We start from the raw sequence: 17,861 nt of genomic DNA, 5'->3' as shown, positions 1-17,861 counted from the left end.
CCAATTGTCCACCAGTGATCAAACAAAGTCCATATGGAGAAACCCTGTCCCGTGCACACCTAACGTGAGTGGATACATAGCAACCCAATAGATTGTCAGCATTTGCATGCCTAATCCCTTCCTCCTCCCCACCCAGGCCCTCAGAGATTGGCTGCATAATTTGATTTGCAGAGTCTGAATCCATACTCACTACACCCAACTGTTATGGATTAAACACACTGCCTCCCTTAACGGACTGCCATGGATTAAAAATATTGGGGCCCAATTTCCTCCTCCTAATGCCTTGTGTGCATCAGTTACTGGTGCATTAGGAGGGGGAAAAGAGGCAGAAATCCATGACACCAGTTTCTCCAACTGGTTTGTGCTTGAGGTGCATTTCCTGAGGCCTCCCCGGCAAGGGGTGGAAGCTCCTGTTTGAAACAGGTGGGAGTATTTAAATTGTATGTAAATGATGTGGGTGTGGCTTCCTAATGTCAATCACATCACTTTCCAGGATTTTGCCTGATGGACTCCTGCCCCAAAGACTGCACAAACAAACTGGGCATTAGAGGTTCCAGATTTGGAAAAGGGCAGCCAGCAACTTCTCCTTACCTCAGTGTAGCAGGGTTGTTTCTGAAAACAGCCTGCAAGCCAAAAAAAGGCCAAGAATTTACACTGCTACAAGCCATTAAGCTCTGCAGCAGCATAAAACCTCCCTCCCCCGATATGGAGCGAGCGCCGATTCCCTAATGTTGATCCTTCCTGGAGCTTTTCCAAGCCAGTTAAATGGGCTGAGCTCGAAAATACGGCCGTGTTTAGCTGATGACAAGTCGAGTGCTTGTAAAAAGTGCAGTCCAATTTAAGCTTAAGAGGTGGTGATGGGTTGGGGGCAAGGAGCAAAATCAGGGCCATTGCTTCCCTCAGTGCATGACCGTGGATTGTAAGTATTTTCCAGTAGATTGTCATGAATTGGATCCAATTTCTGATCTACCCAGTGACCTCTCAATGATTGCACCCCGTCCCGAAGATTGTCAAAATTAAATGTGTCATGATTCGAGTTGACTATCACAGATTGGGTGTGTTATAAATTGGATAGCCAGGTAGTGAAGGATAGAAGACTAGAGCCTAGTCTTCAGTTGCTTCCAAGCCTTTATTCACAGAGCTCCATATTACACCCACTCCACACCCGAGATAAGCTCTCATATAAATGAATACCAGAGTCCCTAATTGATACCATCTGAATACAATTAGTACTAATTGATATAAATCATATGGATACAATTAACAGCATGTACCACTTATTTGGAAGAAGGTCACTGAGTGGATAAATTCTCTCTCCTAGTAGAGTGTCAATGATTGAATGCATTAATTCCTCCCCCCTCCCAAAGTCGACTGTCATGCACTGGATGCAATATAGCCCATCAGATTTTCTTGGATTGGATATATTCCTCCTCTCCCCCGTTAGGTTGTCTTCGATTGGTCTGGCGTGCCAGAATTTAAATTGAAGCTTTTTTTTTGGAATAGATGAACTTTAGACCAATTTCTATTTTGGCTTTGTGCACAGTGATCACCTCTGGCTTGCATCAGCAAGCTGTGCATATGCAGTTCCAAAGCAGCCTGAAATTAAATCACAACCTAATAATATAACAGCTTGCTTTAATAGCGACCTGGCAGCTTATTAAAACCCAGCATAACAATCAGTCAAAACAACACTGGTTGACACTTAAATTTAAGCTCAATCTAGCCTCATGTTGTAGAGGTGAAAGTGGAACCAATAGTGACCAAGATTCAAACTTACTGAAATTTGACTTTTCTGTGAAGAATACCATTTTTATGCCATTTCAGTTTGTTTTGTGGGTGTGCACTACAGTGAAGTCAGTCTAAAATAAGCTCAATTTGGTACTGCATTCAGAGATTCTCAATGACAGGGCAATAATCAGACTTCATATTGTTTTCATATTCTATTAAAACAAATTTTTAATAAACTAGCACCAGTTGACTATAACAAAAAACATTATTAGAAGACAAATCTCATTTAAATTAATCTGGTTTCATTCAACTTTTTAAATATTCTTTCTTGAGACATGGATGACACAGGCAAGGCAGTATTTATTGCCTGTCCCTCATTGCCCTGAAGGCATTAGATGCCCACCACTTAGTGTGGGTTAGGAGTCATGGGTAGGCCACTAGTGAACAAGTTGGGTTTTTATGGCAAAGCAGAAGTTTTCAGGGTCTTTTTTCCTACCATGGTGGGATTTGAACACATAACCCCTGGTTTATTAGTCCAGTATCATAATGATGTGGAGATGCCGGTGATGATCACTAGGCTACCATTCCCAATTAGTGAGGTGGGGGTCAAATTGGAGCTCCCACTGTTTTACTGAATGTTTCTCATGGATCGATGCTCTTTGCATAAATGTGAACTTTCTTTGAAACAAACAACTATAATGCCTCATTATGCCCGCTCTCATACAACACCTGGTAGGCATTTCAATAATTTTAAGCAATAAGTGATTTTTGAAAAATTAAAATGTTGATTACATTATGCGCTTGTTTTGAAGGAGCATTAACAGTATTAACATTTTACTTTTTCCAACAGTTTATAATTAACTTATAAACTGTTGGATCTGACAAACCACTTTCATTATGCACGGATTAAGAAATCAGAAACCAGCATGTAAAAGAACATAACATGTGATGGAATACTTGACACGTTTTAGACACAGCACCTGAGTGAAGTGCCTGGCACAATTACCTGGTTGTTACTTATTTGCAGCAATGAAAAACAACCTAGCAGCAGAAGTGATATGTAGCAACATTTTGCTCTTGAATAAAAATAAGGTAAATAACTGCTTTACAAGGTAAAAAATTAAAAATAAATGTAACTTTTATCTGATTACATTAGATATTGGATTCTCTCTTGCTGATCACTGCAGGCATAGGGCCAGTTATTCAAGCTACAGAGAATATATATTACAGTCTGTTACATTGAAGACATTAATATGTGTCTGTGGCTTGTTCCTGTCCAACAAAAGTGGGTTTAATATGCTAACGTCTATTGAATGCAGCATCATAGGTATCAACCTGTTGAGTAGTGCCGCTGATAGCTGGCTGCACAAAGTGTTAACTTCCAATAATCACAGACCATTCAAAGTGGTTGAAAGAAATGTCCTATGTTATTGACACCTCGAAATCTTTTTGGGATAGAAGGTTTGATTAACAGTTTTGGCTGGGCCCAAGATCTGTCTTAGGTCTGTGAGGAGTCAAGGCCAATGATTCTTTGCAGTCCCTATGATAGAGAATTTTGTAGTCCGGTGTTTCTAATTGCTGTACTCAGCTCACTAGTCAATCTGAGGCTGCCGGGGTACATAGCTAATCAGAGGCTCTTTGGCGGTATTTCTATAGCAGCAAGGGTTCTCTGTTCAACCCCTGGGTCTTTCTATATCTTCCTCGATATTGCATGGGTAAAGGCACAATCTGATTCATTGGGGCTGTGAGGTCCACTTATTGGAACTTTTCATGATGCTGAGGGCAAGGAAATATCTGGTGTAAAAACCTAAAAATGTAACAATTGACTTCAGCTCTAAATGGCGTATTGAAAATATGATTTGAACAGCAATAAGTGAATGAGTGTTTAAAACAGAAATTGTGGAAGGAATCTCGACGGGGTCAGTCAGAGAGGGATGGCATATCAGCCACAGTGGTGTCCATGGGTGTACTCTCAATCTCCAGAATGGGCCTGAGATGACCTCAAAGAGTTTTGACTGGTGATAACTCTGAGAATGTTGCTGCTGGTTGAACACCATAGTTAACAGATGGACTACTAAATCCACCTGCTTGGATAACTGGACTTTGTTGCATGTTATGCTGCAAACAGATTGGGGGTAATTTTGACATTGAGTGATAGTGAGAGTGATAATGTAAAACAGGCGAAGAACAGTAGGTGTTTGATTTAGCACAGATTTTCATAATTAAACCACTCCAGCAAATTTAAATGTACATAGATGTGTTATGGGACAACTGGAAGATGTCATAATACTGTGCCATTCTTAACACTCAGTTATACTTGCAAATTCCCTATTTAAGCTTTCCACAGTTCAGCACACCTCATCAAGTATCAAAAATGGGATAAATGGCATTTGTAGTTCAGTAGTGTTTCTATTGGCTTCTTTACACTGTTTGCATAGCAGCGTGGAGCTGCAAGTATAAACAGGACATTAGAGTCGAAAGTCCAAGACTCCAATGGGTGTGAAACCATGCACTATTTTCAGTGCTGGTGCAGGAAAGACCTCGTGGTTGATTAAAATTAAGATCAAGAATGTAAGTGCAAGTTAAATCCCTACACCCTGCCCTCCAATCCCTCCCCGCAAAGACCACACTCACACTGGACTGTCAAGAAAGATGAGGCTGAAGGAGAACGCCCAAGGCTGTTACTAGGTACGCAGGTGTACTTCCCAGCATCTTCAGGCTTGACTCGGAAGATGATCAAGGTTCCATCAATCAAAATCCGCACCCTCAGCTTCAGATCACTGTTAAGAGACAAAAACAGGAACACAAAATCTTATAATTCTATTCAAACTGTCCCAAGCATTATTCTTTAGGTAAGATTTTAGCTGCAGATGGTCAGTAAGCCTATTGGGAACCTATCATGATTTGACACTAGCAATGTTCAATAGAAACATCTGTAGCCTACACAAACCTGCCCCGTTTCTTCTACTAAAGGAGACTAGTGGCCTTGTGGGGAAAAAAGTATAAATACTGACAATAGATACCTGGGAAGGAGCTGCAAGTCTGGAATCAATTGAAGAGTTTTAGAAGATGCTCCGGCCATCATGAGTGTGGGTGATGGACGAGCTGGTCTTCTCCTGCCCGTCAATTTTCGTATGTTTGTAAGTAACCATGAACAGCAAAGTTCATTTGAACCCCTAAATTAGATTATAAACTGTAACACACTCCTTGGTATATGTCATATTTTATAATATTTAATGGTTTTAAAATTAGTTATATTTTTGGCCACTTCTTTTTGTGCTCATCAAGATTAAGGAAATTAGTGCAGGGGAATGGAGCACTTTTCCACTTTGGAACATATTGTCAGTATAAAGTGTCAAGTGCACCCAGATTAAGTCTACAGCATGGGCCAGATGCACAGTAAAGGTCTGTCTGCTCTGCACCAACAAAGTGCCTTTGCCTCATCCTCAGAAGAGCACCCCTGACTGCACCAATGGGATACTTCCATTTCTTGTACCAGATGTCTTTTCGGATATCTCTTTGAAAGATACTGTGAATTCAGTAGCAACTTATATCAAATTATGGGTGGTTTTGTGCTACAAGTGTTTACCCACTAGGAAGTGGCTTTAAGTGCCTTAAACTCAATTAACGCAAGGCCATTACAGCTAAACGGGAGAGTATTTTCTCATCCATCAATCTGGCTTGAACCTAGGAATGAAAGGATGTTCTTTAACACTACGTTACCCACTCCCTCCTACTGTTTTTTTCATTAAATATATTACTCAGCATAAAAATAAAAATCTGTTTCTTACCAAACAACAACAACTTGCATTTATATAGCGCCTTTAACATAGCAAAATGTCCCAAGGCACAAGAGCGTTACCAAACAAAATTTGAGACTGAGCCACATAAGAAGATATTAGGACAAATGGCCAAAAGCTTGGCCAAAGAGGTAGGTTTTAAGGACCGTCTTAAAGGAAGAGAGAGAGGTAGCGAGTCGGAGAGATTTAGGGAGGGAATTTCAGAGCTTAGGGCCTAGGCAGCTGAAGGCATGGCCGCCAATGGTGGAGCAATTAAAATTGGGGATGTGCAAGAAGCCAGAATTGGAGGAGCGCAGAGATCCGAGAGAGAGTGCCTCCCTGCTATGATGTTCACTGGAAAGTATTAATCTCCTCTCTGATCCTATTATAACAGAGTTACAGATAATTTGTGGTAGATTACAGACAATCTTTTTTCTGAAGTGTATATATATTCTAAAAGAATAGTAAACTTTAACAAAGTCATTAAAGAAAAGGCTGTCATATTGAAGTGGTATTGAAGTGCAACAGTGACAGCAGATCAATCAGATCCTGGCTAACAGATTGGACAATATGCCAAGCAAAATTTTTGGAAACTATACTGATGAATTAGAAACTGGATTGATGGATTAGAAACTAGACTGATGGATTGGAAATGTTATTGATGAATTAGAAACTGGACTGATGGATTAGAAACTGGACTGATGGGTTGGAAATGTTATTGATGAATTAGAAACTGGACTGATGGGTTAGAAACTGGACTGATGGGTTAGAAACTGGACTGATGGGTTAGAAACTGGACTGATGGGTTAGAAATGGTACTGATAAATTGGAAATGTTATTGATGAATTGGAAACTGGACTGATGGATTAGAAACTAGACTGATGGGTTAGAACTGGACTGATGGATTAAAAATTGGATTGATGGATTAAAAATTGGATTGATGGATTAGAAACTGGACTGATGGATTAGAAACTGGATTGATGGATTGGAAATGTTACTGATAAATTGGAAATGTTACTGATAAATTAGAAACCATACTGATGGATTATAACCCCTTTTTATTACTAAAAGCCCAATGCAAGATGGAACGCATTGGAGTAGATTTACAACTTGCCGTCTGGGAGGTAAAACTGGCATTATGGATTGGCAATCTATTATAGAACCCACCTAATTTTCATTCCATTGAAATCAATGCCAATGAAAATTCGACGGTTTCTACAATGGGTGCCCAGTTTGCAGTGCTAGTTTTACCCTGGCAGCAAGTTGAAAATTTACTCCTTTATTTCAAAACATCAAAAATAACAAAAAAATACAAATGAATTCAAGGATGTATTATTTTATCACTTTGACATACGTAAAACAAAATTAAACATTCTTCAAATAAAATGTATTCAATTAAAATCTAATTCATACTCTTCACCGAGAATGACCAACTCTTCATATTCCATATCTGAACTCTCTGACACCATAGTGGGCTGATCTCACTGAGCTGGGCAACCAGCCTTGTCCCACTCGACTGAGGTCCAGTTAGATACATGGGAGTTGAAATATGGGTCACTGTCCAAATCAATGTTAAATGTTGCATTTGAGCAGCTTAAAGTTAATTAAATAGATGGGAAACATGCAGCTCAAGAAAGACCAGAACTACATTTCAGTTTAAACCTGGTCAACAGATAAACTGTGGTATTTCTGACCATTCTGGAAATAGTATTCTGTTTTTTAGTAGGATCTCACTTTGTTCAATAGTATTTATTAGAATGGTTACATTTCATTATATTTCACCTATTCCACCACCCTACTCCACCAATAAGGATGAAACCCCAATTTACAAAAGGATGTTGCCTTCCTCTGATGTACTGCCTGCCAGCTGGGATGTACGGCTCTGGATACTACAGTAGATCAGTCTATCCAAAGCCTATTCCCACACACTTAACTGGGAAAAATTCTTCAAACTATGTCTCCCTCTCTCTTGAATATAAATAAAAGCAGCCTCACCAATCCTTGAGATTAATCATCTTGAAATGATGGTGAAGGCAGACATTTCCCAAACATTACTCCAGCATTCATCCAAGTTAGTAACCCTTGACATATATATATATATATCAGAGTCACCATTATGTATGTAACTCTGCTACCATAAATCTCTGAATGTCTGAGCTTTCTTTTTTATTACTAAAAGCCCAATACAAGATGGAACACATTATTCCAAAAATGTAAAATTAAAAAAATTATAAATGCATTCAAGGAAGTATTATTTTCTCACTTTGACACAAGTAAAATGAAATAAGATGAATTAAATTATCACTATCTCATTAATACATGGTGTAAAGGCACTCACAGGGGTTGAGAGACTGACTTAACTATGCTGCAACTAAATTTGGCAATAATGACGGAGAGTCGGCGTAAATTGTAGAATGCACCGAAGCACTGATTGTTTGGTGTTCTAATAATCTGATATGTGTATTTCTTTGAATTCATCATTGCTATTAGATTCCATGACCCATTTACTGATCTGTAAGTAAAAAAATCAATTACTGTCAAAAAGTTCCTTTTTGCTGATTCCAGCTGTGGCTCAAAATGTTTTTTTTTCCAAAGCCAATGACTGTTAGCTGTACTATCAGCAGGGGGTCTCTTTACATAGAGTTAGGCCGAAGGCACAGTTAATATTTTAACCAAAAGCAAAATACTGCGGATGCTGAAAATCTGAAATAAAAACAGAAAATACTGGAGAAGCTCACGTGCTGCGTGACTTGCTGAGCTTCTCTAGCATGTTCTGTTTTTATTATTATCGTTAATATTTTAAATCTGTCCTCCTAGTATACCGGAATAATGATGCCACATGTGCAGGCTGCTTTCTGGTACTTCACCCAGGTGACCATTCTTTATGTGTAAGCCTAAATGGAGATGTTCTACCATGAAGGGCTTGAGCCAAGCTGAGCCCGATCCTGTTCTCATTTAATGTCCAAACACGCATTTTTCAGAAAAGGCCAAGTGAATGTTATTAACAGCGGGGACCATGGTTGATTTTTCCCCAAAAGTCTGAAATGTTGTCTTACCTGAGAATCAAACCAAGGACCTTGTGGTATGTATGGCTTAGTACCACACCAGGTGGTGCACTTACCCACTAAGCCACAGGGAAGCCATTCAGTAACTATGTTTTATATAGATTCTACATATTCAATGCTTGGCCACGTGTACTGTGAGGCTCTGACTAATTCAACTGCAGTTAAAATCTTAAAAACTTTAATCTAAACAAAAAGACAAATTAGTAACAAAACTTTGTACTTTCTGAAAATGACAGCCTTGTAATATATATTGGCCTTAGATGTTCCTGGCAATCGACTACAACTATTTCTTCATAAACTTTCTGTTATGACACCACAATCATTATTCTTCTTGTGTAAATATAACAACATATCAACTCCACAGATTTACCATTGTGCCAGTGGTCGCTGCCAGCACAAAATGGGCCAAAAACAGAATACATCCCATATATTTGAACAATACACATTATAATAAAATCATACAGACCATGGAGTGATTTCAAAGCAGTAATCTGATATCAGGCTCCACAAGCTAAATAATAATCATGGCAGTTTCATTCTCACAGTTAGTGCCATCAAGTGAGGCTTACCGATATACAAGATAATGACTAGACAGGTGAATTACAGACATGCTTGGTGTCCTATGTTGGCATGAGTGATGTGATTCAGAGCCAACTCATGACCACATTATGCACGTCTGCAGCTCTCTATATCATACAGGCCATGGAATTTCTCATTACACTATTTCACAATAAACAAACAGTAATACTGTCATGATTGTTAAACATTCAGTGTGAATATACCACAACATGTCTTCGACACAGAGTGCACTGGCAACTGGTGACTGCACGACAGCCACTGTCCACTAAAATCAAAGCCAAAATTAAATAAGCCCAATGTTTTCACAGTATAAACATGGCAGCTGCTTTGGAGTGATTTCAAGGCAATGATTGAATCCCAGCGCTGTCAATAGTTAAATCCCTTCCTCTTTTATGGTTTATGATTCCACCAGAATCCCTCAACTTGATAACTGCCTTGTACCAGAAGCTATGAGCCCTTATAGAAGCACTATGGATTCTCATATTTGGAAACCATGTAGACATTTTTTTTGTGATTGTGCCTGTTTCATTCCACTGTCCCAACATTGCATAGTTTTATTGCATCTTCTTATGATTTCCTATAGAAGCACAATGGATTCTCACTTCCGTCAGCCAAACATAATTTCCGGTGCATGACAGAGCTCTCTCTGTCTCAATATTGCATGGTTTTATGGCATCTTCTTCCAAATTACCTCTTTTCATTGTAAAGAAACCTGCTTCATGCTCCCATTTGTTTCAGCTAGCAATGCTTCCGTACCAAGCTATTATTGTACAGAACATTCTAGTCTTTCGGAAACAATCAGTCTGCAGATGGATGACACATGAATTGGATCTTTTCAATATTTATATCCTTCCTGTAGTGCAATACTTTTGATAGATGAAAGAGAAATGACAAATGTGCAGCTAATGTCATCTGAAGAACCTTCAAAGTACCATGCTGTAAACAAGGTCCAAATTCAGGCAGAATGACTCCACATTTGGATTTAATTCCCACCAAAATGACCCGTAACAGTGGCTGTGTTCTCCGCCCAAGTACTAAGAACCACACCAAACGATTGAAATACTAACCAGGTTGTGGCATATAAACAGGCAATCTCTGTTGAAATTTCCTCCAACTAAATCTTGGGAAGACCGAAGCCATTGTCTTCGGTCCCCGCCACAAACTCAGTTCCCTAGCTACCAACTCCATCCCTCTCCCTGGCCACTGTGAGGCTGAACCAGACCGTTCGCAATCTCGACGACCTATTTGACCAAGATGAGCTTCCGAACACATATCCGCTCCATCACCAAGACCGCCTACTTCCACCTCCATAACATCGCCCGTCTCCACCACTGCCTCAGCTCTTCTGCTGCTGAAACCCTCATCCATGTCTTTGTTACCTCTAGACTCGACTATTCCAATGCTCTCGTGGCCAGCCTCCCACCTTGCAACCACCGTAAACTTGAGCTCATCCAAACTCTGCTACCCTTAACCTAACTTGTACCAAGTCTCTTTCACCCATCACCCCTGTGCTCGCTGACCTACATGGGCTCCCGGTCCAGCAATGCCTCGATTTTAAAATTCTCATTCTTGTTTACAAATCCCTCCATGGCCTCGCCCCTCCCTATCTCTGTGACCTCCTCCAGCCCTAAAACCCTCCAAGATCTCTGCGCTCCTCCAATTCTGGCCTCCTGTGTATCTCCGATTTTAATTGCTCCACCATTGTCGCTGGGTCAAAATCCTGGAACTCCCTACCTAACAGCACTGTGGGAGAACTTTCACCACACGGACTGCAGCGGTTCAAGGCGGCGGCTCATCACCGCCTTCTCAAGGACTATTAGGGATGGGCAACAAATGCTGGCCTTGCCAGCAATGCCACATCCCATGAATGAATAAAAAAAAATTACTTATTTATTCCTTGGTCTTTAGCTTTACACATTCATGCTGTAATGCATTGGCAACTCTACTTGCTGTGCCACAGATATACACCTGGGGGCTGAAAATCTGCAGGAGATTCCACTGGCCTTCCGTTGTAACTCCAGTGGGAGACTTGTGGAACCATATGGAATTTCAGCCCTTTGCTGTGTATCTTTTAGTGTGTTCCTGTTACAATGTTCATGTTGACTATTACTGTCTTGAAGCCACTTTAAGGACAAATCCATACTTACACTTGTCTTTTGCAAAACCAGTTTTCATATGAGTACTTATCACTCACTCTTTGGTCCTTACAACATGATCTGAGAGAGCAAGATATTAAAGGGCAGACAGATTCCGATGATTGATCCGTGCTCCTAAATTATTAATGTGTGTTGCCTGGAACGTCTGGCATTGACAGGGTTTCAGACTACAGCTCCGAGTGCTCAGCTCTTCTCATTCATTTTTGAAGATGCTCAATTATCTTAAAAAAAATATACAGTCACCTCCATGCTGCCCTACTTCAACCAACAGGACACAATCAGCGTAACCATTCAGTTCATGCCTGTTTAGGTCTGTGACTGCTCCACAGCCTGGGTTACTGCTACATTTTATCAGGTTATAGAAGCTATGCTTCGGTTGATGGGATATGTCCTCTGACTCTGTGGCGGTCTGATCCTTCTAGTGACCCAGTGCATAACCAGTAACACACATCCATTGAGGTTTACTTCATTCAATGGCTAAAAGTTGAAGACCTGAGCCACTGACCCTTTTCTGGTTATTTCAAAAAAAAATTATTCTCACATTCGTGGTACTTGGGTAAATACTACTCATCCACATTACATCTAGGGATTGGTGGGTGGGCACAGGAAGGGATCAGCAGTCAGTCAAACATGACCAATCCACATCACAGCGAAGGGATCAGCAGTCAGTCAAACATGACCAATCCACATCACAGGAAGGGATCGGCAGTCAGTCAAACATGACCAATCTGCTGATGAAAATGCGGCCAGTGGCTGTTTTCTTCCTGTCGAGTTTGTGAAACACAACTCGACAAAACAAAAAAACAGCCAATCACAATACTTGAACTAATGTAGTAATGTTCTCAAGCACATAAAAACTGACAAAATATCGTTAAATCAACTGTGAAGTGAGCAAAACTCAGTGTGGATGGCCCAATGAAGATTTTGTGATTCCTCAACCAAATCCAACCCCAACCTTGATTTCCATTGTCCTGACTCGAAGCAATCCCCAACTGTAGCTCATAGCTGGATGAACTTGTATATCATTAGTGTCAGGGACAGCTGGCCTGTGAGATGTTAGTGAGTCTCGCCCATTAAAAGGGGCTGCTTCTCTCACTGCAGCACCCAGGCTTCCTGCCCAGGAGTTAAAATTCCCCCTATAGGCTTCAATGAATGAACTTGTGACTGAACTATGGGATGGCCTGAGAGTAAACTGTACAGCAATGGTAAGAATAGAAGGAAATGTCCATTACCATTTTTGATCACCAGTTTAGTTTTCTTTACTTTTTTGTTAAAGAAAGAAAGAACTTGCATTTATATAGCCCCTTTCACGACTTCAGGACGTCCCAAAGCGCTTCACAGCCAATGCAATATTCTTTGAAGTGTAGTCACTGTTGTAATGTAGGAAACGCGGCAGCCAAATTGCGCACGGCAAACTCCCACAAACAGCAATGAAATAAATGACCAGATGATCTGTTTTAAATGTTGGTTGAGGGATAAATGTTGACCAGCACACCGGGAACACACCTGCTCTTCTTCCAATAGTGCCGTGGGATCTTTTATTTCCTCCTGAAAGCGCAGATGGGACCTCGGTTTAACGTCTCATCCAAAAGACAACTCTCCCCTCGACAGTGCCGCACTCCCTTGAGTCAGCTTGGATTATATGCTCAAATCTCTGGAGTGGGACTATGAACCCACAGCCTTCTAACTCAGTGGTGAAAGTGCTACCATTGAGCCAAGGCTGACAACTGGAACACCCAAAGCAAAATACACTCCTTTTCTTGTTTGCTTTATCCCAATAAAAATATAAATACTTCAAGGTAGAACTACAATTAGTATAATTCAAATATGTTAGCTTTTAAAACCCCTCAGCCAATCAAACTGAAAAAAACTCAGAATTTGAAAGGCACGTAGATTATGACAATGTGAGAAGCAGCATGTCTGAACTGCTCTTATTACTTCTGGAATTTGGTTAAATCAAATCCAGATAAATATGATGAAAATTTCCTCCCTCTTTAGCAGCTGTTATAGTCCTAAGAGAAATTATTTGGACAATCTCAATTCACCTCCTAAAGGACAGGCGTTGGCACAAATTTGTTCATAACTTAGAACTAATTGGCACTAAATCTTTAATAGAATTCAGAGAGCTCATAAAGATCTATCAGGCAGAAAATGCAGTGCTCCCCATCTCTACTGAGATGTTTGTAAAATACAGGAATACATTCTGTCCAAACAGAATGAATTTCCATTTAAAGTCCATTTATACAGACTTTCTATAGTCACCCGTGAACTTATAAACTGCTCATCAAGATGAGCTGACATGTGCAGGATTTTAAAACAATTTAATTTGCAATCTGTTTTGTTATTCACTTTCATTCCCTTTTATAGCTCTCACCAGCCCATCCACCACAGCTATGTGTGTATGGGTGTGTGGGGTGCGAAGGAGGGAATGGATATACTCACAGGAACACAGGAATTGCTAAATGAAAAAAGACCATGATCCATCTAGTTTGCCTTCTACCATCCTGGCAGTCACATGATGCAACGACAATCAAGTCATTGACTAGTCATAGCAATCAATCGCTATCAGTTAATCGACAACAGACCCAGGCATGAGGTGAGGAAACCCCAGCGGTGGAGAGCTTTGGGAACCATAGGTCCAAAGTCACCTGTTCCACCCAAGCCTATACCCCCACACCTTTGATGATGCCACTCTGTTTTTGTTCACTGGGAGATGTGCGAGAGTAGCCCAGGCACTCTCCAATATTGCCTCTTCCCCATCGGGGAATGCTTAGCTTCTACTCTGTGCATCAAAAAACGTGAAGTAATAGATTTTAGAATTAAGAATATGGATAAGAAATACAATTTAAATGGTAAGATTTTCAGAGGAGCAGGAGGACCTTGGTATTCAGATACATGGGTCATTAAAAGGTTGCAGCACAAGTAGATTATGCTACAAAAAATGCAAAAGGAATTCTTGGTCTTGTATCTCGAGGCATAGAATACAGAAATAAGTACGTAATGTTGAACTTGTACAAGATCTTAGTTAGGCTACAGTCAGAGTATTGTGTACAGTTATGAGCACCTACTACAGGTGGGATATAAAGAATATCGAAGCAAGGAAAAAGTGCAGCACAGATTTACCAGGATGTTACCAAGGATGAGGGGTTACAGTTAAGAGAGAGCTGAGAAGTTAGGGCTTCTTCATTACAGCCGAGAAGTTAAGCGGTGACCTGATAAAGGTCCTGAAAGACTATTAAAAGTTATAATATGGTAAATAGTCATTGTTTCCACTCGTCAATGAGATGCTAATGAGAGGATACAAATATAAGACAACAACAAAAACATCAGAGGTTAGAAAAAGGTTAGATTTGGGACCCTGCCATAAAATATTGATGAAACAAAGTTCATAAATTATTTTAAAAGGGAATTAGATAATTGCTTGAAAAAGAGGGGTATCAAAAGGAATGATCAGGAGAGTGGAATTAGTTGAGGAGCTCCTGTGGCGAAAAACAACAGCACAAGCTGATAAACCAAACGGCATGCTTCTGTGCTGTAACATTCTATGATTCGGTGAAATGAGGTTAGTTCAAGTTTAGTTAGAGGGAACAGTCAAGGTCCTGATGCAGAACAGACATGAAACTGATGGAGCACTTCAATAAGAGACTTCATTCCTGAGATTGACTACTTCCTATAGAAGTTCGTGCAATGAACACTTCTAAAAAATGTAATTAAGAAACGTAGTTAGTGTACTGACAAAGATAATGTGCTTTATGACCAAAGACTCTAATTTCCATTGATCATTTCACTCTAACAGGAGTGTTATTTCATTCTGTTATGTGGTAAATGGAACCCATTAAAAAATGTTCATGATACAGTTTTACTATATCCAGCTTCATTATGTCAACTGAGTCTACTAATATTTCATTTATTCCAACACTTCTGCGAATTAAGAAATCTGCCTGGGTTCTTTATGCCCTTTTAATTCTATTTTCTAACATTTGTCCGTAGAATCTAGCATAAACCATTTTTTCAGATGTTGTACGAAAGAAAGGTTGCATATGCTTTGAATGCTGTAGAGACTATTCTGTGTTTAAAGGAAGGAAATCCCATCAAACTATACATTTATGGAAGGAACTTTGGTGAAAGAACTTATCCAGCTGATTCGCATTAAGGAATATGGCGTCAATTTAGCTGATATGGTCCCTAGTAACTTGGCCACAACTGAAGCCTGTGGCATTTTCTATCCAATTGGTGAGGGTCATTATTTTCAGGCAGGCGGCATTGATGTGGTTCAAAACCCATCATGGCTGTGCCATAGGAAACCTGCACCAGCTTCACATTACAGCTATGAACTGGGAATTATTCCAAATTTACAACTCTTCCTCATTACTATTTATTGTGTATACAATGCAAAATTCTTCACTGCACCAAGAGACATTTACACTGCCTGCAGCTTCACTTGAATCTTTGCTCTACTCCTGTCCTGCAGGGTATAACTCACCACAACCCATCTCTGGGACTGTAATACAAAGCACTCTGACATTTACTAGGGTAGATGCACTAGATACTGTTAGTAGACTAAATTCAATTTCATAGAATCATAGAAGGTTACAGCAAGGAAGGAGGCCATTCGGTCCATTGAGTCCGCACCGGTTCTATGCATGAGCAGATTGGTTAGTACATTTTTTTTGGCAAATTTTTTGCTTGTCTAATTGGCCAAATGTGTTCATGAATGCAGACTTGTTGCACCTACAGACTTCAGGGACTTTAAAGTCACATACAGCACAGGCTGGCTGCAGAGTTAAAGCACTCCTTATTCTGCCTTCAAAAATGTGCCTTAGGTCTGAATGGCACAATCCACTGCCGGCAGCGTGACATTCTAATTTTACATGTCAGCAATCTTCATGGACTCCCAGGGGCCAATTTTCACCCCACCAAATCACTGTTAACATGGCAGCAACGGCCACAAAATGGGGTTGGTCGACTAACCGCCTCATTAATGTCAATGCTCCAGCCGCCGCCATTTTTAAAGGGCCTTCCCTTGGGCGGCTGGAGCACCCGCCTGTTTCAGGTGGTAGGCCTCTTTATTATGCAAATTGGGGTCCTATGATGTACCTAGGACCCAGATTACAATTTTCAGGGGCAGATGGGTGGAGCATGTGCCATGCATGCTCCGCCCATGTGTTGCAGTGTTGAGTGCCCTAACCACTGGTCCTCAAAGGGACCTCTCTGATTGCTCCAAAAACAGCCTAGAACAGTTTCTGGGTTGTAGGTTTATGGAGCAGGAGCGCTCCTCCTGGATCTACAGGGACACTGTGGGTCGCTGCCGGCCTGGGCTCACCCTTTTCCGCATTGGCCTTCCATCCTCCCTGCAGGCTGGCGCGGCGTCTGAACTGCCCGATGTTGTACCAGCCTGGTGCCAGTGAGCCGCTACAGCATGCCCATTTGGGGCGTGCAGCTTGCCGACGAGATTTAAATGGGGCCCGAACTCAAAATGGCTCTGCCCTCCTCGCCCACGTGATAGGAGCCGTCCCTCTGAATGAGATTGTCAATTTAGTGCCAGTTATTGCTGCACAGGGGTCAGATTTACATTGTGAAGTTGTGCCCATCAGGAACTGGATGCACTGTGCATTTCATTAACAGAGAGGAGACTCCCTTCTCATCAGGTTAGAATCTAACCTGAATCCTAGAGGTGAAAGAACAGTGTGCTAACCCACTGGTCTGCTCAGTCCCTCATCCAAACTGAATTTGGTCTCCAATCTAAATCGGGTGTATGTTTTGAAGTCAGATATACTTTTGTTTAAATCTGAATAAAACTGTCTTTTTGCAATTTTGAACAGGCGTCACTGTCCATTAACAGACCAGAAACTTTTATCGAGGTCATTTTGTGAAATGAAAATCTTTGACTGAATGAGAAGGATTAATCTATAAACTTCAAACTGCTCACATGATCGGAACTCCTCTGTTCAACATTATTTAGACCAAGACAAATCTGTTATCATCTGAGAGGATGAGAGATAGCTATATATAGAAAGAGATAGATAGATACAGAGAGAAAGAACTGATAGACTAGAAGTGAAAGAATAATCATACAATCTTATTTTTAAAAAACCCTTATTATGATAAGAGAAAATGGCAGCGGTTAACTGTGACAAAGGAAACACTGCAGACATTTATAGGGATACGAACAAATAAAGCTTGAGGTTGAAATCTCACGAATGGAAGTAAAACTACATGTATTAAAAAAAAAGTCACCAGGGAGATTATTTAAAGCTGTAACACACTCTTGAGATTCAGGAGCTATTTGCTTTCACAGCCAATGACATAATCTAAGGCCACTGTCTGGGAACATGCAGCACACACATCTGTTATTCTGTGTCAAGAAAAATATCATCAGCATTAATACTTTCGATGTAGCGAGTGACTCAGGGCACAATTTTATTTGTTGGGTTAACTTAATTTAGAAGTGACATTTTGTAGAAAGTTTACCCAGTCAGTGGCTAATTGTTTTGAATTAAAACATTTTAAAATAAGACCATTTAATTAATGCATGTTTATCAACATATTGTTTT

General features: G+C 40.4%; 1 protein-coding gene across 1 annotated transcript in view; it reads right to left on the bottom strand.

The window, feature by feature from the left end:
- igsf9bb (immunoglobulin superfamily, member 9Bb) overlaps positions 1–17,861 on the bottom strand; it is a 499,264-nt gene that overhangs the window by 97,301 nt on the left and 384,102 nt on the right. Inside the window, exon 7 of the mRNA XM_067971024.1 lies at positions 4,363–4,508. Within this exon, the coding sequence (XP_067827125.1) occupies positions 4,363–4,508 (146 nt within the window). The remainder of the gene's footprint in view (positions 1–4,362; positions 4,509–17,861) is intronic.

The sequence above is a fragment of the Heptranchias perlo genome, chromosome 33 (genome assembly GCF_035084215.1).
Source record: "Heptranchias perlo isolate sHepPer1 chromosome 33, sHepPer1.hap1, whole genome shotgun sequence".
In the NCBI taxonomy this organism is placed as follows: Eukaryota; Metazoa; Chordata; class Chondrichthyes; order Hexanchiformes; family Hexanchidae; genus Heptranchias; species Heptranchias perlo.
Note: the sequence above shows the minus strand (reverse complement) of the source record. Positions and strands in the feature narration are given on the sequence as shown.